The sequence below is a fragment of the Sander lucioperca genome, chromosome 12 (genome assembly GCF_008315115.2).
Source record: "Sander lucioperca isolate FBNREF2018 chromosome 12, SLUC_FBN_1.2, whole genome shotgun sequence".
Lineage (NCBI taxonomy): Eukaryota > Metazoa > Chordata > Actinopteri > Perciformes > Percidae > Sander > Sander lucioperca.
Genome location: NC_050184.1, coordinates 34,438,008 through 34,459,396, shown reverse-complemented (window position 1 = coordinate 34,459,396; position 21,389 = coordinate 34,438,008). Strand labels below are relative to the sequence as shown.

Genomic DNA, 21,389 nt, shown 5'->3' with positions numbered 1-21,389 from the left:
CTATGACTCTTTGTCAGCCTGGCTACAGTGCTGAAAAGAAACCTTGGGTTGTTCTTATTTTCTTCTATTAGTATTGAGTAATAGTCTGATCTGGCATTTCTGAGGGCCCTCCTATAATTGTTTAGACTATCTTGCCAATCCACACGAGATTCTTCCAGTTTGGTGGAGTTTAATGGCAATCTATCCAATAGTTGTTAAAATATTTCTCTCAAACCTTAAAATGTCAACCTGATTGTTTAACTAGAGGCAACTAAGTGAATCACAACGCCAGGCCGCTTCATTCTTGTCGTGGATCGTGAACGTCTGTACCAGATTTCAAGTCAATCCATCCAATCGTTGTAGAGATATTTAAATATGGTGCTAAATATACGCTGCTAGCGTGGCTAAAAAGTATTACATTTCCATTAAAACTGCTCTCCGAATAACGGCAGAGCATATTCCAAGTGTTTCACAGGTAAACAATTTTACTTGTGTAACACTTGGAATATGCTCTGCAGTTATTTTATTGCCTACATTTTTATTCTGTAAGCAAGGTTCTTCTTTTATTTCTCAGTAAAAGTTGAAGTCATGCTTTATCATCTAAAGTTTTGTAAAAAAAAAACAACATTAAAAAGTGTTTTAATTCCTTAGCTACAGTTCAAATGTCTTCTAGTCAGTGTAAAACATTAAGATACTGAAAAGGACAAAGGATGTTTGAGATATTTTAAGACGTTTTAGGTGGAAATCTTAAAGGTGCCCTGCCACACATATTTTAATTACTTTGTGGTAATGTTTTACCATGGACTCTGTAACATTTGTTGTGGAAAAGAAATGCTTTTCAAGCCATTCTAGAGTGGTATAGAAAGCCTGCAGGAAGACTCAGCTTGATTTGTGCCAGTTTTCATTAATATTCAACGAGCTAAGCTGCTTGACTCTGATTGGCTAACAGCTTGCCAATGAGAGCCTGGCTATCAGCATCCTTTACCCAGCGCAACTGGGTGAGCTCATGAATAGTAATGAGCTCAGGCAACATGATGTCAGACTGACCAGCTTTTATAATTTGCCTGATTTCTCTGCTCATTTCTTTTCAGTGGCTAGAGCTGACAGAGGAGGTAGCAGTTCATTTTCACATTCACCACATAACACAAACACATATGGACCTAACATATTTCAAAAAATGCAAGTAAAAACTGTTTTGTGTGGCAGGGCACCTTTAAAAGTCCCATATTGTAAAAAGTGAGATTTCCATGTCTTTTTTTTATTATAAAGCAGGTTGAGGTGCTATATAAATACTGTGAAAGTATCAAAACACTCAATCCAGAGAAAAATGCACACAGCCCATATTCAGAAACTGGGCCTTTAAACGAGCCGACAGGACTTCCGTACAGTGTGATGTCACAACTATACTATAAATAGGTAGAAAGTGCTATTGTGTGTTGTTAAAGTAATTCCCCGGCTGCAATGACAGTGCAGAGACTCCGAGAGCGCAGATGATGAAGACCTGGAAACGCTGACCAATCAGATCAGACTGAGCTTTTTCAGGAGGGGGCTTTAAAGAGACAGTCGCTAAAACAGAGCGTTTAGACAGAGGGTGAATATAGATGGTATGAGAAAAATAAAGTGTTTTTTGAACATCAAAGCACGTAAACACGTTCGAGTAGAAACCTAAAATACAAATATGAACCGGAAAATTGTGCATGACATGGGACCTTCAATCAATGTACATTAGAATGAAAAATCAAGTTTATGTGGATGCACAAAAGCAGTTTATAAGATCTGGAAAGGTGATTTTGTGTAGTACATCTTATATGAAAAGACAATTCAAACAGCTATACATAATATATTCAAAATATTTAAAAAAGGAAATGCAATATAAAACATTAAAATGCTCCTTGTACGCCTCACACAACTTTAAAAGCAGATCCCTTCTTCTACGTCTCTCGCTCTCTAAAACCCAGACAATAGATCAAAGACATAAATCCTCTCCGCCTTCATTTGGCATCAGATCTGAAAAAAAGCACTCTGCTACAATAATCTACTGTACACACCGGAGAAAATGCTGCTCCAGTTACTGTATACGATCTCTCAGTGTATGTCTTGCTTTCTTTTATTTTTAATAATTGCAATGTGCAATGAAAACATTACAAGAAGACATAGGACAATTGGATGGTGTTAAAACAAACAGACATGAGAACATTAAGACAAATACAGTACAGTTTCTATTGAGCTGGGAGGTTGAGTTTGGCTGTTTGGGACGTGACATGTAAGATTAGGTGAGGTATGTTTGTTTTGCTTTTACAGCATTTTACTAAAGAAAAGTATGTATAGACTCATACAAGAGTAATCCCTCTCAATCATCATGAAGCACTAGAAGTGTGTGGCGATGTTGGTATCTGCAGAGACCCTGCCCTCTGCCTGTATTTTTTAAAAATATTTTTCCGTGTTCGGGTCGTTTCTGGGCGTCATCCTTTGGGCAGTGGGTGTGTAGCCCCCCAGCCAATAGCAGCAAAAACTTAAATTAATTCAACATTTCAAAATTGGTTAAAGGGGTGGTTCAGAATTTTGGACATAGGACCTCATTTCCAAGTTAGCCAGTGTGTTATTTATCAGTGGAGACAGTTTTCAACACTTTTCGTCCAGTCCTTCCAGTTGCAGAGTTTGCTGGTGCTAGGCTAGCGCAAGTCAACAGTATCTGCTAGCCTGCCACTAAAAACAGTCTTACCGACTCCACAGTACACCCGAGGCAAATAAATTATAACGCCAGACTATCTATGTAAATGTCTGTTGATAGAATAATGTAATAATTAAAACTACCCTTGCATCGCATTGCAATAGTTTGTTCCCTGTAGTTGGTAGCATAGGCTACAGCAGCGGCGGAGTGATATTACCTAGGCTACCGAAAAAGCCGGTTTACATGACAATCACGCAAGTTTATTTACCTGCCGCTGTACGAGCTCCAACTAATTCCACTCTGCCAGGCTATAACTCACATAACGTTACCGGTACATGAAAGCACACGGGCTAGCAATTTGCATGTAAACTGTCCGAGCTTACATGACGTTTCTGTCAGCAATTACCTAAAGTTAGCGGTTAGCCCAGCCAGGTATCTACCAAGAGTGTAGCTATACCGTTAGCTAATGTTGTCACTCTCCACAATGCATTGAACGGTAACGTTATCTCCACTAACGTTGTCAGTCTCAATCTATTAGTAGCAGCTAGGCTAACGTTATGAAAGAGGCTAGCTTTATTAGCTAGAGTAGCCTGCCGAAAGTTATTACCTGTTCATCAGTAGCTGTTGGTGCATCTAGAAAGACGGATGGAACCGCATTTGTTGTCAGTGACTTGTGGTCCTTTAGATTGCGGGGTTTTTCAAAGCCGTCTGGTCTAAAATGATCACTACACATTTGCCAGTTGACTAGGGTCTCCGCCGGTGTCTTGATGTCCAAGCCAGCAGCTACTAGGTTTCCCGACTGGAGTGCGCTTCTCTGTTTACTTTTCGGCGCAGTACTACTAAACGGAGCTAAGTAAAATTCCGCCGCCCCTGAGAAACTAGTCCCTCAAAATGTAATGCGATCATTGAGATGCAAGTGTAGTTTTATTTCTAACATTATTTTATCAACAGACATTTACATCGATAGTCTGGCGTTATAATTTATTTGCCTCTGGTGTACTGTGGAGTGTGTAAGACTGTTTTTAATGGCAGGCTAGCAGATACTGTTGACTTGCGCTAGCCTAGCACCAGCAAACTCTGCAACTGGAAGGACTGGATGAAAAGTGTTGAAAACTGTCTCCACTGATAAATAACCCACTGGCTAACTTGGAAATGAGGTCCTATGTCCAAAATTCTGAACCACCCCTTTAATTCACTACATCTTTTTTTCTGCTGCTGATCCAGGTCCAGCTTAATTAGGAAGCACTGTTATGTGCTGCTGGGAAATACTAAAAAACGTGACATAATAACACATAATTCTCAACCATCTCACCTCAACAGTTTTTTTTTATTATACTGTGATACTTTTGCCAGTATGATTGTAAAACAGGTGTTAAGTAGAATTTTATGTGGTGTTAAAAAAGGTCTTTAAAGGTCTTAAATTTAAATTGGTGAACCCTGCAGAAACGCCACACCAAACAGAGCTTCTCTCACATATTTATACAGTTGGGTGCAGCCCTTTCATTTCGGGGCTTTTTATTGATGGTTTGCATCAGGGACGTCACTAGGATTGAAAGACAGGGGGGGCTTAGCCCCGAGGCTATGCAAAACTTTCCCTTGCAAAATCTTACTTACAAACTCTAAAGTTAGCTTTTAGATACATCAAAGCTGCATGGGGGGATTTACTTAGGCCAGACTGTGCTCCTGCTGAGGTCTTCTTTAGGCTAAGACTTAACCGCTATCTATCTGCCCGTGTAAATGTGTGGTAAAGTAATACCATACCTAATCCCTCTCTTAATTAGATAAGTTGCAGGTCAAAATAAGACTAGGGGTGCAACGATAGACGTATTCGTATTGTTAAAGTTAAGTTGGTCAGAATCAAGCATATATAATAAATATCATGAAATAATTTAGTTTAGGCTATGCCTTGGTGCCTCTCTCTCTCTCTCTCTCTCCTAAAATATCTTCCAGTATCCATTTGTTCAATGAATTGAAGGATATACTGGTACAATAGCATTAACAGTGACACTATGATATTTAGGGACTGATATTGTTTTAATACTATAGAGAGAGCAGGCTATATTAATGGTAAAGAATAGAGAGCTTCGGATACCTTACTAGGCGAGCTATTTCTTGTATTTCACTCGTTTACACTAGCTAGACTATTGGTTTCTATAGCCAACTAAAATATTCCTTTATCTTTACCTCAAGTAAATGTAGCTGAAGTGAAGCAAGTAAAAGTCATTAACAACAACTTACAATTTCACTCTGTATCACTCACTGTGTGTGCGGTAGCAAGTCCAGACCAAAGATTTGCGACGAGACAAGATAAATCCTGCAGCTACTTGCAACACACCGGTCAGCAGCAATCTGAAAGCTGCCAGTTTAAACCAATGAGAGGAGACAAGACGGTGTATCATCTTCATAGCCATTGACTCTTTGTACTTCTGTCTAACTTTTGAATTTCCGGCTTTTTTGTAGCTGGATATATTATTTGTTGTTTCTAATTATGAATTTGGATAACATTAATGATAGTGAGATACTTGCTACAGTTGCATTTCGAGTGATAAATCGTCAAAAACAACATTTTATTTCTCTGATTTACTGCTTTGTTTTAATGCTGCCTGGCGCTCTCTCTCTTCAGTAAATCTCTACCTCGCTCGTCCACATACCGTTACCGTGTAAGCGGCCGCTCGTAAGCCTTTCTCTAAAACACTGCCATTTCGACCAGTTGACAGTTTGTGAAATAAAAATAAAACAGACTGTAGTGCACGACGACACCAACAGATGAATGGTGAAGGAATATTGATTCCACGTAGTGAGTGATACAGAGTGCACTGTAAAAAAAAAAAATCTAATTATTATTTTTCTTATTATTATTTGGGCGGGCTTAGGAACATTTTGGAGTAGCTTCAGCCCCCCTAAAATAGGCCTAATGACATCCCTGGTTTGCATTGTATTGACATGTAAAGGTATTATGAGAATATTGAGTAGGAAAAAGATGATGGCATTTACATGCCTTTGGGATTGATAAGCATTGCAGTGAGCGCTGAAAATCGACTCTTTTGGACTCCATCACTATTCAGCGCCGTTCTGACAGGAACTCAATTCAACACCTCATATCAATGACATTCAGGGCATGTTCTGATGAGATACTGCTCTGCGCAAATTTTACCTGGACACAGAATAATGATGCTGATCCCCAACCATACTACGGGTAATCCCACTCTCGTTCGTCACTGCTTTGCGTGCTCAGCCTTATTAAAAAAACATTGTGATATGGCTCCATAAGTATTTTAAGCCTCCTTTGAGGGCCTGACGGAAAAAGCATGTGTGTATTTAATTGTAAATCCTACAGGCTCTTATATTCATTGGCAGATCTATTTGTTCACAGATCATCGCTTCATCTGTTGTATTGTAGCTTCAGAGCACCATGCTTACACAATTTAAGACTGTTACTAATGAGCTTAACTCTGAGTCAAAATAGAAATATTTCTCTCGTTGCCCCACAGCTGAGTAGGGAATCTTTTGATTAACACATCCTGACAATGAAACGCGCGCACGCACACACACACACACACACACACACACACACACACACACACACACACACACACAGGGATACACCTACACACCTAAATATATACTGTGGAAATCCTGCCACCGTGGCCCTCAGGAGAAGATTGCTGAAGTGCTGATGTTAGCTGATTAGCATAGCTTTGAGTGAGCCAACCCTTTGTCATGCATTTGCCACGATGAATCAAGTTCAACATCTGCAGCCACCGGGCTGTCACCACAGAAAGATTTGCCTCAGATGAAGTTGATTTGCATATCAAACTGAGGATCCTCGTGTGCGACAACCCCCTCATTTGCTCTTAAAAAAATATGCCCGCACCTGATTCAAAATGATCAATATGACCATCACAGCCCTCCTCATTTATTTATAGCTTATAGGCAGAATCCCTAATGGCAGCTGAAATGTTATAAATCTGCTGGATTATTAACACTATCTAAAACAAGCTCATTCAGAAGTCGCCCTTGATTGTCACATTAATTCACCAACAGCCCACAGAGGCCTCCATTTGTTTTGTTTTAATCACTTCAGCTGCAGATGTTTAAATTATTTAGAGATGGAAACAACATCTATATGAAAGATACTATTTTGTGTTCTTTCTATTTGCGCCTCATGAATAATGGAGGGTGAAACGTACTGCGCCGGTAAATCGGAGCAACGTTCATCAATTGATGTTCATCAATGTTGGCTGTCAGTTCAACAAATAAAGTGTTGATAATAGTTCTTCTTTGATTTGATGCTACGGTGATATTTTCAGCCTCAGTTAATACCATCGCCCCTGTTAATGTTCAGATCCTAATGCCACGCTGTGAAAATACACAGACACTACTTCTCACTTGATTTATTACCTCAGTAAACACTTTTATAATGAGTTTATGGCCTCAATTGCTAGTTTCAAGTCTTCCTCAAATCAGACAGATGTTCATTTTGTAAATTATGGTCCCATTTATTTTAAAATAAACGACAAAGCAGGGCATGCTCAAGGTGCGTGGCTACATGCCGGTCGTCAGTCATGATAGAGGCTGAGAAACGCTCACTATGGCACGTTAAAATAGACCTGAAGTAGTTTTTATTTTATTGATTTATTTTTATTTCACCTTTATTTATTCAAGCGAGTCATTAAGAACATGTTCTTATTTGCAATGGCAGCCTGACAATTGGCAATGCCACTTAAGGGAAGGAAGGCCAGGAAATCAAATTAATTATTTTTGGGTGTAATCTGTGTTTTGTCTTAAGCTTTGACCCTCTCACTGTGTGTTTTCACTTCATCAAAGTATATTGGAACGCCTAAAAATGTCTTGTTTAGTGTTCTGTCAACCAAGCTAGCTAGCTAGCGCTAGCGTTAGCTGGTTACTTAAAGTGCTCATATTATGCTCATTTTCAGGTTCATAATTGTATTTAGAGGTTATATCAGAATAGGTTTACATGGTCTGATTTTCAAAAAACACCATATTTTTGTTGTACTGCACATTGCTGCAGCTCCTCTTTTCACCCTGTGTGTTGAGCTCTCTGTTTTAGCTACAGAGTGAGACATCTCACTTCTGTTCCATCTTTGTTGGGAGTCTCACATGCTCAGTAGCTAGGTAAGGACTACTAGCCAGTCAGAGTATGAGGGCGTGCCACACTAGCAGCTAGGCGAGCATTATAACGTGTGTTACAAAGTGACGCACGTTCGTCACGGAAGTAAAGGCTGGACTACAACAGAGCTGTTTGGAGCAGTTTGTGAACAGTGTTTTCTGTTGGAGATGGTAAGTCCCTTTGGTGTGGACTTTGGGCTTTTTCACTTTGTAAACCTATAACGTGCACAAAAAAGATATATAACACAATAAAGGAAAGGGGAAAAGCCAAAAAGCATAATATGAGCACTTTAAGGGGAAGTTTGCAGATTGGCGCCAGTACCTGGAGGTCCATGTTTACCCGCCGGTAAATCTCGGCTGGATGACTTGCTTCAGAAGGGTTGAAAATCGGCAGCTTTCTCTCTTTAGCGTTTAGCTTAGCACAGTGCCATGAAACCATAAACACTGACTTGACGGAGTCATCCTCCCCAGCTCCACCCTCTCGTCAAAAATCATCACATCCACACACAAAAAAAAAAAAAAAAAAAATCACATCTGGTTGCAAAAAGCCAAGATGGCGATGCCCGTAGGCCTATCGCCAAACTCAAAGCTTCAAAACGGCAGCCCACAAACCAATGGGTGACCTTACAGATGCTACGTTCACTAATTGTACAGTCTATGAGCTGATCCAAGAGGCTTTTTAAAAAAATTGTTTAGCTTAAGAAGCAGGAGAATTTTCTCAGCCTACAAAGGAACACTTAAAGGAAAACTGATCATATCTATATCAATTACTCAACCTCTGGTACCTTGAATTATTGAAGAAAACATTACTTTTCTCGTATGATAATGCGATAAATGAGACTTGGATTATACTGCACGTGTTGTGTGAGAATTTGAAAAAACAGATGTTTTGATGTAGTTTTGCTGTCAGTTCGCTGAGTATTGCTTCAGTTCATGAAGAACTTTTACTGTTTTTGGATTCTTCAGTCCCTGAGTAGGCATGCAAGAAAAGCAAAGTTTTTGTTTAAAGAATTCAAGCCAGGTAACACAGGGTGAGTAACTGATACACAAATAATCATTTGGGGGGGGTGAAGTATTCTTTTAATCCTTCAGTTTATCAGAAACATTCAAATTCAAAATCACCAAATTTGGAGATACATGGTTTTCACTAGACCGGAAGGTGTATGAAAAAATGTAACGTGTAACGTAACTAAAGCTGTCATGCAGGGGAGTAAAAAGTACTCCCCTGCAAAATAGTAGAAATAAAAGGTTGCATAAAATGGAAATACTCAAGTAAAGTACAAGTATATTGGGCAAAAGGCCAACCAGATCCCATATTTGAGTTTTCTTTTTGAAAATATATCTTCATTTGAATTTACATTACTATCTTGTTTTATTGTTAAAACCGCATTTCGATCAAACTGGTTTGTGTAGGCTATTAGATATCAGAATGGCATTGTGAATTGTTCATATTATTAATGAGAGGCAGTATTTTTGATCGGTCTCAGTTTCACACCGTTTAACGTGTTTCATCCATCTGCCATCGGTGTCGCCGTTTCTCATTTCACACGTTTCTATGCGTATGCCTTGGTCAGCGTATCTGTGGAGGACCGCACATTCTCCCGTAAAGTTAGTTTTTTAGAAATCCCAATTCTTGCACAGTCTTGCTTCTTTTGTGCGTACGCCACGAATATAAATGAGGCCCCCGAACGTGTTAAGATTTGACAACTACATTGCATTTGCAAACTCGAATCTCATCTGGAAGTGCCCGTTGAGCTAAAAGCAATACAAAATCATAAGCTTTTTTAAAAATTGAACTGAAGTATAGTTTTTAATTGATAATCAGACCTGTAGTCACTTATACGGGTGGGGTGACATGGGGGGTGGTAAAGGTATGTACATATATAAGCATATAAGTATACTTATATGTCCGTTTTTAATTATGGCTGTTTCATTTGTGTTTTTTATGACTGTTTAAAAGCCCTTCTAGAGACGGGCATTGGAAATTAGCAATAGCTATAAATGATGTGATGCTGTACAGTACTGTACTGTCCCTATCAAATTGAAATGAAAAATGGAAAATAAAGTATGTACCTTGAATTTGCACTAAAGTACAGTACTTGAGTAAATGTACTTAGTTCCACCACTGGCCTTTTGTTGATATTATTCTGCTAACTTCCACTTTGTGTTTGATCTATCTGCTACTATATCATGCACCTTATACCCATATATGTATTATTGATGTGAAGTTTCCCTCCAACTGTGGCGTGCAGATAGGATTGTTATTAATGTGGAAAAGAAGGGGAACGTTGGAGGCTTTTCTTGGTAATGGTGCATTATCCTTTTTCATGGCAGGTTATTTCCCAGGTGTCTCCATGTGATGAAATATATGTTAACAAGGAAGCTGTAGCATTATTCGTCTGAGATACTGGACATCCTTGGACAACACCTTCAGAATAATGCAGGAGGAGGAAGAACTGCTACGCCCCGGGTCTATTTTCTTCCACCATTAAAGCTGTTGGTACTACATTGGTAGTGTTTGCAGCACTCTAAGGAAATCGTTGAGTGATTCTGTTTGGACTTCTAAGCACTGGCTTGTGAATGTGAATACAGGAAGGCAGTAAACCTGTTTGCATTAAGAAGACCTCGGGGCAAATGAAGGGGGGGGGGGGGAGTCAGTATCAGCAGCAGCAGATGCACAAAAGCAATGGACTCTTTTGAAAACCCGCCACCGGAAACAATTTGTTGTTGCCTGTTAATCAGGATTGCCGAAGAAGACTAGATCCAATCTCCAGTAACAGGAAGCGCAGTAGACCCCCTGACCCAACCTTTGAGGGGAAACACAGGGCGGGAGCTACGATAAGCTCTCAATTATCTAAGCTATCTTGGAACAATAGCCCACCAATGTAGACAGCGTAGTATTTACGCCCTGCTTTAACTAAATTAGGGAAGGGAGTCAACCGAGATCTGGTTAAACTCAATATCACTCTGTAATTAGTCAGGCATGAAATCCTGTTTCTGGTGCCTTATTCGTCACAGGGTTTATTAAATTACTTTAATTAATGGTTAAGAACATAATTAAGGGATAAGGCAAAGTAAGTTCACATATAGTTCAATATAATATAGCAGAAAAGTCAAGTCAATTAGGTTTTTTCTTTTTTTCCCCCCTCGGGTTTTGTGCCCATCATTACAGCCTTGATTTGAAAATAAACACAATTGAATGTTCATTTATTCTAATTATCAGATATGAGAAATTAATTTAGATGGAATCCTCAGCGGTTTAAGGAAAAACAGCATTAGCTGCAGTGTCCCAACAGATACATTAAAGCAATTTTCACATCCCAGTTTACACTTAGTTAACTGACAGAAGAAGAAGACTTTAGACCTTATTGTCCCCCAAGGGGAAATTCCTTTCCACAGCACTGAGCACACCAGACAAGAGCACACAGTAACAACAGTGCCCACTGTTGTTTAAGGTGCCTGTGGCTGCGGGGATTAGCCTTTTCCCAAAGTGAGCCCTTCTGCAGCTCAGTGCTCTACCTGCGCCCGGAGGGCAGCAGGGTAAGGTGCTGATTGACTGAGTGATGTCCTGTCCTGTTGAGGTTATACGATGCGTGCGATGGCCTTATTGTTACTTACTGAGGTTGGGTGTGGGGAGACCGATTATCCTGGCAGCGGTGTTAACGTGCAAGTTTGGCCCGATTAGTAACTGATAACATGTTAGAAGAAGAAGAGGAAGAATGTATTAAACCCTCATTGAGGAAATCCAATTAGTGTGACTTTACAGATAAAGATTTTTACAAACAAAACATTACGACCAATTTACAAGCAAGAAGCAACGCTCAAATTTTTTTGTAATGCACCCGGTTAATGTTTACATTAAAAATTGACGGCATATATTAAAAGTCAATTTCAGGATTTTATTTATCAATATCAGATCACTTAAACAAAGATTAATTTAATTGGGGAATCGATTATTTTAACCCAGCCCTATATATATATATATATATATATATATATATATATATATATATACACTCTGAAACCATTTCTCTAAAACCGTTTTGCCCAACAAATTTTCTTTTTTTAATACTTTTGTACTTTTACTTAAGTGAAATCTTGAGTATAGGACTTTTACTTGAGTATTTTTACGTTGCGGTATTGCTACTTTTACTTAAAGCGTAACTCTCGCCAAAATGCAACCTAGGGTCTTTTTGTGAATGTACCCGAGTCAAACTTTCGTTTAAAAGCATATTTAGGACAGAAGCGCCACTTTTAAGATTTACCGTATTTTGTGTTTTTTGGTCAAATTGGTCAATTTTTAAAACACTAAGAAGGCTCGACACAACATGAAACTTTGCTCCAAGTATCACCAGGGGCTCTACACATGAACTCCAGCGTTGAGAACATTGTTTGTGTACCCAGAGTTTACTAAAAAGAGGTTTTGAACAACTCACCGTAGCTCTTGTTGTTTCTGGCTGCTACCACCTCGGCAGTCAAAACGAGTCGATATCAAAACAAGTAGCCACAGATTTAGTATATCCCTTGTGCACCGGTGTAGTTAAGGTGTAGAGCCCCTGGTGATACTTGGAGCAAAGTTTCATGCTGTGTCGAGCCTTCTTAGTGTTTTAAAAATAGCTATTTTGAGGTTAGCATAAAAGTGCCCCTATTACTCCCATTCAAAAGGCCATTTGACCGAAAAACGAAAATACGGTAAATCTTAAAAGTGGCACTTCCGTCCTAAATATGCTTTTAAACTAAAGTTTGACTCAGGTACATTCACAAAAAGACCCTAGGTTGCATTTTGGCGAGAGTTACACTTTAAGTAATAGATATGAGTACTTTTTTCACCACTGTATGTTCATGAGTATTTCTAAGTGCCCATGTATTTACATTGTATGCAACCTTGTGACTCTGGCTCTCTCCCTGTCCTTGTTTCTCTCTTTCTCTCACACACACAACATACACATAGTTAAACCCTCATCATTACAGGTCGTAAACACTCAGGGATCGCAATCAGAGTGATTGGGGACTGTCAGTGAGAGCGGAGAGACCTGGCGGGTCACAGGTGGTTCAGCTCAGAGAGGAATTTATCACAGGAGACATTTTGACCTGCAGGGACCAGTCGAGTCAGTCAAACTGTGAGAAAAACAAGCCCAGTGGTCGTTATGTTAAGTTTGTGCACACTCAGAGAAGGTGGTGGCATTACATGTACAGTCAGATTAAAGGTGCGGGTGTTTTGGGGTGGGGGGGATGGGGGTGATGTGGAAACAGAGGGATGAAGGGACAGAAGGTGGAAGAGGATGGAGGCTTTGTAAGGCTCTGGTTAGTTGCCGTGTTTCTTTGCAACTTGCTTTTTAAGCATATATGTGATGCAATAATTTTGTCATATCACCTGGGGACAAATGTGATTCATTAAGTCCTCACACATTATTGCACACACACATACATATTAGTACACATCTAACATGTTCATGCACTTCAGCGATCTTGGCCCAGCATACACAAAAAAACTGAAACACACACACACACACACACACACACACATTGGGTAAAAACACTTGAGAGAGGAGGATAGGAGGAGAAGAATCAGCCGAGGACGGGGACAAGTTGCATTCATCTTCTGCATGCTAGGCTGCTGCTGCTGCTGCTGCTGCTGCGTGTATGTATGTGTGTGTGTGTGTGTGTGTGTGTGTGTGTTAATCCCCCTTGGATGAGCGCACACACGGCCGAGGATGCAGCTGGGAGCATGAGTTCTGACCGAGAGGAGTATGACATGGTCTGTCAGAAAGCTGTGACCCTAATTGTTGACCTTTGCCTGCACAACAGCTCCCTGTTGGATCAGGACACCTGTCAGGACTACCTCTTCCTGTTGTCCAGCCACAGCTCGGACCGCAAACAACTGAGTAAGGATTACAATTAACTCCTGATCTATACTGGCTGAAAGGTAGCAGCTTTGCTGATGTGCTTCGTGAGTGTCCGTGCTTATCTTTTCCTCAGAAGAAAGCCGATTTTAAAGAATTTTGTGCCGCTTTACTTGTGCATGAATGCCAACGCTGCAATTGTTTTGCCATTGAACATATGATTTTACCTCGGTTTCCTTTTGTTTACCACATGTGCAGTCACAGATGGTTCCTCAGACAGAGCTTCGACTGAGCCATTAAAACATCCTTAATGAGGTTTAGTGACCCCAGGGCAACAGGGAGAAATAGGTGTACAAAACTAACTCACATTGACTCCACAGTTTGCTCCAGAGAGCAGAGCTCCTATACCGTTAATAGATCAGCCTAAGGCTGACTAATGCCAGCTGATGCTGTCCTGACCACTCAGGCTAACAAAGCAAAGAGATGAGAAACAAACAAAACCTTTTTCCGAAAATATATGCCGATGTGCCTGGGTTAACAACATGAAGCTGCAACGTTGTGCGTTTAATCTGCTCTGCAAAATTTTGTTTGAAATATTCATGAGGGATGATTTACACATCTGTTGCAGCCTTGTGCATCTGTTGCTTTGGCGATTGTAAAGGGCTTCGCTCTCTTTAAAGGAATAATCCCTCCCTTCAAATGCATTGTTAATGGAGCAACTCTACTACAGGCTTTGTGTGTGAATCCTAGTTGTGAGAATGTGCCGGTAAATCTGGTGAAATATGGTCCGAATTGTCTTGACGCCGAGGGAACTGCTGAATTTAGTGTTACACTGCAGATAACACGATACGAGATTAGAGCTGCACGATATGATACATATGCCATATGCGATAACGTTGTTGAATATCACGATAACAATTTTTCTTACGAAAAATAAACAAATATTAAAGTGTACGGTTCTACACTTCTGCTGCTTTCAGTATTCTGCTAAAATACAACATATTGTTTGTTGAACTTAAAACAAATGAAAGGACTTCCGTCATTATTTTATCAAACAAACTGAACATTGAAATGGAAAAAAAAAAGAATGCCAGCTACATTTTAAAGTGCAGTTTTCTACTGATTTTCTCTTTCAACTAACACAAAAAAATGTGTCTTTCACGATGTGTCGCAGCCTTTCGCGATGTGTTTATAGTGCCAGTTGATATCGACGATAAAAAAAAAAAGATAGTTTGAGCCTATACAAGATATGAACAAATGGTTTGTGAATAATTGTAGTTTTATAGATTTAGTAAAGCAGACATAGCTGATCTAAAAGATTGAAATGTTTTTGTGTACAGTTTGAGAAACTGCGCTTTATTTTCCTCTGGAAAACTAAACTTTAGAATAACAATGCAGTAAGTATATCAGGACATATGATTATTTACTAAGTATGTGATCTGTTGCATATTAGATTTCCATAACTGTCATCTATAATCTTTTGCTAATCCATCTAATTTTTTTAATTACTTCTTCCAACCAGTACATTTTTTGTAAGTCAATGAGCATTGGTTTGTGGCTTTCTGTTAAGCCTGAGACACACCAACCCAATAATCGGCCGTCGGACAGTCTGGCGAGGTCAGTGACTCGAGTGTTTTCGGTGTGTTCTGTGCCGTCATCCATCATTTTGGCTGACCTGACTTGCTGGGTCGGAGGGCGGGCAGTCGGACTCAATGACTAATCTCATTGGTGGAGTGCTAGCCCTTGACTATCAAATCAGTGCACTTATGTTAGCGTGACGCACAGCCTCTCAAAATCTGACTAAAATCTTTCAAACTGACCGTTGTTGATCTGAAATGAAGACAGATTCAGCAACTGCATGGCCTATTTCTCGCTTAAAATGTTTTCAGAAACACGTTTCGGTGAACTATCTTCGTAAAATATGAGATCGTATTCTGAATGAGCCGCCATTATGTCCAGTTGAAAAATCCAGGAGCAGCCAGACCCACGTGACGTGTTCGTCCAATCAGCTACCGGTTTTAATTTTTTGGGCGACAATACAGATTAGCGCGGCCTGCTGTTATGGAGACGTATTACATCTTGCGCACACACAGAACGTACACTCAAGTCAGCGTAGCTTCGGTGTGTTCTGCGGCACTTTTCTGACCAACTCGGGGAGACTGATCAGTCCGACTACCTTTCCTTCTTACGGTCAGCTGTCGGGTTGGTGTGTCAGGGCCTTTAGACTGAGAAATTGGTCTTTTGCACATGATTACAAACCAATTATGTGATCTGTTACATGTAACATATCATTATATATAACATTTTGATAATCCATACATTTTTTTTTAATTTCTTCTTCCAACCAATGAGTTTCTTGTAAGTCCACGAGCACTGGTTTGCGGCTTTCTGTTTGACTGAGGAATTGGTCTTTAGCTTTGTCAGCAGATGCACAATATAACAGGAAATATTTGTGGCTGCTTTTTCAAGGATGGGTTGCCTGCTCACAGAGTGCATGCCACACCAATCCTGACCAAATCCGCTGTCAGCTCACATCATTCTCAGCGGAGGAATTGAACTTACATCGCAGTGCCACTGGCGTCCACCACAGAGCTGTGGGGACATTAAATGCCATTGCACGTTACGCAGCCGTTGATGTAAATTGTTTCCGCCACATGGATGCTAAAGACAAGCTGCTTCTCATAATGTTGGAGGATGTATAGGTTGGGAGGGGGGTTGTATGAAATGTCTCCTTGTATATATATATTTATCTTTTTCTATAATTCATAGATCCCACATAAAGCAATATGTGGTTACAGCAAGCGCTGGTTTCAACTAACTGATTTTCTACGGACCGAAAAGGTGCATCTGCTTCAAATGTTATTAGCCGATTGAATGGGCGTTGTCAGTTGTTTATCACTACCATAGATATGAGGCTGTATGGCCCTACTCCACCTTCTAGTTGGTTCACTAGGCTGTTTAGCCTGACGTCGTCATACTCAGATTCTAGTCAGAATATGAATCTGATACTGCGCCATTGGGCTGTGATTATTGGGCGTGTTTCAACCAAACCAGGAAAGAAAATGCCTCTGCACTCAATTGGATAGACCGACAACCAATCAGAGCAACGGAGTATGTGACGCCCCATCTTCTTAGCGACCATCGGGGCCAGCTGATAAATTCAACTTTTTTGCCGAATCCCGTAGGAAGGACGGCAAAAACATCTTTTCGATCGGCAAATGCCTCGATCGCGATTCTTTGTTCCTCTTTTAAAATGAATGCGTTGTCAATATCTTCTATAACAGACGCGATGGCGGAATCTCCACATCTCAATTCTCAGCGGCAGCCATCTGTTTCGTTAACAAATTCAACCCAAGCGCTCTTTGGTGATGTGGTTGATTACGTTACTGTTGATCAACTGTCCATCATCGTATAAAGCCCGCCCTGACAATATGATTGGTCCAAACAGCTCTGGTTCGAGCATAGTTTGCTCCACAACGGATCAAGTCCACACCGAACTTCCCGACCTCAAATGTTGTGGGCGGTGCTAAGTTCGGCTGGCATCCAGGCTATAGGCTGTTATCATCCAGTGGTAAGCAGGAATCATCCATTTGCATCAATATTAGACATTCAGAGCAGTAAGACGACGTAAAATGAGGAGCGACAATAGTAGAGAGTAGTATTAAGAGCGAAAATCCGCATAAGGTTAGGGTGGTGGATGGGTCAAACAAACACAGGACTTCCACCCGCGGAACCCGTGTTGAGCTGCAAAGATTCATCGATTAGTTGTCAACTATTAAATTAATCGCTAACTATTTTGCTAATCGATAAATCAGTTTGAAGTCAAAAATTCTCTGATTCCAGCTTCTTAAATGTGAATATTTTCCAGTTTCTTCACTCCTCTGTGACAGGAAACTGAATATCTTTGAGTTGTGGACAAAACAAGACATTTTAGGACTCCATCTCGGGCTTTGGGAAACACTGGTTGACATTTGTTTATTGAAAGATTCTTTTTGGGGGCATTTTATGCCTTTATTAGACAGGACAGCTGAAGACAGGAAAGGCGAGAGAGAGAGAGGGGGAATGACATGCAGCAAAGGGACACATGTCAGAATCGAACCCGCCGCCGCTGCGCTCACCATTTTCTGACATTTTACAGACCAAACAACTCAGCGTTAATCGAGAAAATAATTGACAGGTTAATCGACAATGAAATAATTCTTAGTTGCAGCCCTAGTCCCATGTAAAACCAAAAGTCAACATTTCACTTTTAAATTCTCTTACGTGCATTCTTAACAGTTTTTACAGTTTAGGTGTGTTTGTGACAAACACCACTATACATTCCCATGGTGTTTCTATTTGTACTGTTTCAGTTGGTCACTGAAGTGTCAGTGAACCTCTGTTGCTCCGGAATATACAGTATGTGCATTCTTTAATCTGTTTGTAATTTTCATTTTTCTCTCTACTTCGTCTCAGCTTTAAGGGTGATTTGAGAATATGAAAGTTCATGGCTTTAATGTGCCCCATTTTCTCCTCTGTGACAGCGCAAAAGAGCACATTAGGTTTGCAAATCATACAGCTGTGGGAACATATCTGTAGCTAAAAAAGGCTCACAGCAACAGAGTCAACAAATTTGCCTTCTGAACTCCCCGCTGTCGGCTGAGTATCCCCTCGCTAGTTTCGAATCGATTATTATAAAATAAGAACGGCTAATTGGAAAGCCTGGGATTTGAATTCCCTTGTCCTGATGCGGCTGGGAGATAATAACCCATTGTCTTTACTGACCAATTTGTTGAATTTCGAGTTGGCTTATTGTATTCCAATCAAGCCCGTGCCGGAGCCACCTGCTGTGCGTGTGAAAGGCAACACAAGACTTTTTTCAGGGAGATAACTGAGAGCTTGGATCGCCGTCTCACACTCTGCTGAGCGAACATTTCCCACTGATCGACTGCCTGCCTCAGATATTGATATTTACTCCCGAGCGTTGATGCAAGTTACAAAAGGCATCCTTTAAGCCTGTGTAGCTACTGTAGCTGGATGCACTTATGACCCACCTTCCAGCCCCTCCTCCAAACACAAACACACACACACAAAACACTCACCCTCATTACAAATTCCTTTTCTCATTATCAGCTGCAGCGTCAGGTGTGTGGGCTTTGAATTGACCAGGCTTATTCTTTTTTTTGATCACGTTATTTCTCGCATCTCATCTAGAGGTTTATTAAACGAGACCTTGGCTGGCAGAGGACATTAGCATCAGCAGCTCATTCATTTAGTTCCCACTGGTATCCACTCTCTCAGTGTTTGAGGTACTGTATTTGCAGGGACGGCTGGTGCATTGCAGGTTGAATCCAAAACAGAAAAACAAGACCATCAAATTAACTGCACTGTGGAGATTAGAACCCCAGCCGAACCACTGTGCCTTTCAATAATTAATACTCACTGTCTCTGCATTTTATCGATACAACATTTCACTGTAGACCACAAAAGAACAACAGAGGAGACACTGTCTGTTCCTGTTCCTGTAAAAGATAACACTCGAAAAAATGTCTGTCATGAAAAGACCAAACGCCACTCCTCAAAGCCTTGTCCTATTATTGCTGTAATCATTAGAATAATAAAGAACATTTTTGCATCTTATGGCATTCAGGGCTTTCCTCACCATTATAAGGCGTAGGCGCAGCACCCAAGGCTTTTTAGGGACCACCTAAGCCGAATGAATGTAAAATCACTGTGAGCATCAAAACTACATTACAGCTATATCATATTATATACAACTAAATGACTTTTCTCAGATCTAATGGTTGTAGTTGGTGCCCAGTGGACTTCTTTGGCAAGTTTTGTCTTTAAGCTTTTTGAGCGGTATTTATGTATTATCTGCTCTAGCTTTTCCAATGTTTTAGACACAGATGTGGTAAAACTAATGGTCCAAAATAATGTGAAATTGCATATTTTGTTTTTATTGAAAAACGTTTTCTTGCGGGAGGACCCCTAACCCCCCCCACCGCCAAAGCACTGGCAGCCACTCATGCAAGGTGGACAGGGGGATAGATCTGAGATGCAGAACTAGAAAGGTTGATCCAGCCTGAGCCTTTATCCTTTCATTCCACCTTTAACAAAAGTGCAAAGGTATAAGTTGATGAAATGTGAATAAGTGTTTCCATGACACCGGGGGTTCAAATCAAACGGAAGCGGTGGAGTAGGGTCTGGAGGAGGAAATAATGACCGGCATAGGGGAACACATTTTTCATTAAAGTTAATGCGCTAAAGACAAAAGTCAAACAGTGGCATGAATACAAATCAGCTCTTCTGTGAGCAGTCTGTAAACTGCATTCTTAACAGGAACGCCTTCATCTCTCTTTCTCTGAGGGCTCCTCTGGTGTTTCCTCCCCCCACATTTTCATTTTGAAGCTCAATGGCAACTGGGTCATCCCCGAAGGTGCCGAGTCCAAGTGATGTTATCTGCCCCCCCAGCTGAACAGCAGTGGAACTATTGTGAATGTGAATCCATCTCCATGATAAAATAATAAATAAAAAAAATCCTTCTTTATGGACTCAATAGTGCAGACCACACCACGCTGTGTTGTACATTGTGTCAGTGTTTCAGAGGACAGTGCTCTTCTGAGCGGCCAGCACACTGGGCAAGGCCTCTGCAGAGCTATTGAGCAGTAACATCGGTTTATTGATTAAAGAATCAGGCACCAAGCGAGAAGACCAGCGCTCTCGCCTCTCAGGGAGGCGAGAGACACAAAGGAGCATGAGAAAAAAATGTTTTCCTGCCTTCTGCCCCACTGGAGCATTTAATACTACAATTTGGTACTGAACTACAACAATAAACCATTTGTTACGCGCCACCCTCCTTAGTTACTTCTGCTACCAATGTCAAGCTTTCTGTTCATGTACAAGTTTAAAATGAAAACAGGGTTGGATGTAACACTATGAATTCATGGGCATTTTCTAAACAATGGGTCCTTGATTTCAGACAGAGGTAGTTAAAGCAGGCTTCTCATTTCCAGCCAGCGACTGGCTTATTAGCCGGCTTATATGACAACTGTTTCTGGCAGGTTTTGTCAGCTGTAGCTAGCTAATTAAGCTAATATTAGCTAAGGTTAACTAAGGTTAATAGTTTGTAGGTAGTAAGCTAGTAAGCCGCGCATGCTAACGTTTGCTGCTTATGTTAGAGCATGCAAACACAGCTAAAAAGTCTTTAAAGGTCCCATGGCATGAAAATTTCACTTTATGAGGTTTTTTAACATTAATATGCGTTCCCCCAGCCTGCCTATGGTCCCCTAGTGGCTAGAAATGTCGATAGGTGTAAACCGAGCCCTGGGTATCCTGCTCTGCCTTTGAGAAAATGAAAGCTCAGAGGGGCCGATCTGGAATCTTGCTCCTTATGACATCATAAGGGGAAAGGTTACCTCCCCTTTCTCTGCTTTGCCCGCCCAGAGAATTTGGCCCATCCATGAGAGAGAGACATCATGGCTTTCAAACGAGCAAAGTGGCAGTTGGTCAAGGACACACCCCCACCCTCCACCTTGCCCCCCCTCTCTCTCCTCCTCAATAGCTACAGACACAGAAATGGCACGTCCTAAGGAAAGCTCATTGTGGGACTGGCTCTAGTGGCTGTAATTCTGCACCAAGGCTGAATTTCAGGAAAGAGACTTCAGATACAGTATTAGGGGACCACTAAGGCCTATATAAAAGAGACTTCAGATACAGTATTAGGGGACCACTAAGGCCTATATAAAAGAGACTTCAGATACAGTATTAGGGGACCACTAAGATCT

At 40.7% G+C, this 21,389-nt stretch overlaps 2 protein-coding genes across 2 annotated transcripts in view; one reads left to right on the top strand and one right to left on the bottom strand.

The window, feature by feature from the left end:
• klhl21 (kelch-like family member 21) overlaps positions 1 to 21,389 on the bottom strand; it is a 130,047-nt gene that overhangs the window by 37,546 nt on the left and 71,112 nt on the right. The gene's annotated exons all lie outside the window — the stretch shown is intronic.
• The window catches only part of syt6a (synaptotagmin VIa), an 82,706-nt gene continuing 74,752 nt past the window's right edge, over positions 13,436 to 21,389 (top strand). Inside the window, exon 1 of the mRNA XM_031290566.2 lies at positions 13,436 to 13,665. Within this exon, the coding sequence (XP_031146426.2) occupies positions 13,473 to 13,665 (193 nt within the window). The 5' untranslated portion in view covers positions 13,436 to 13,472. The remainder of the gene's footprint in view (positions 13,666 to 21,389) is intronic.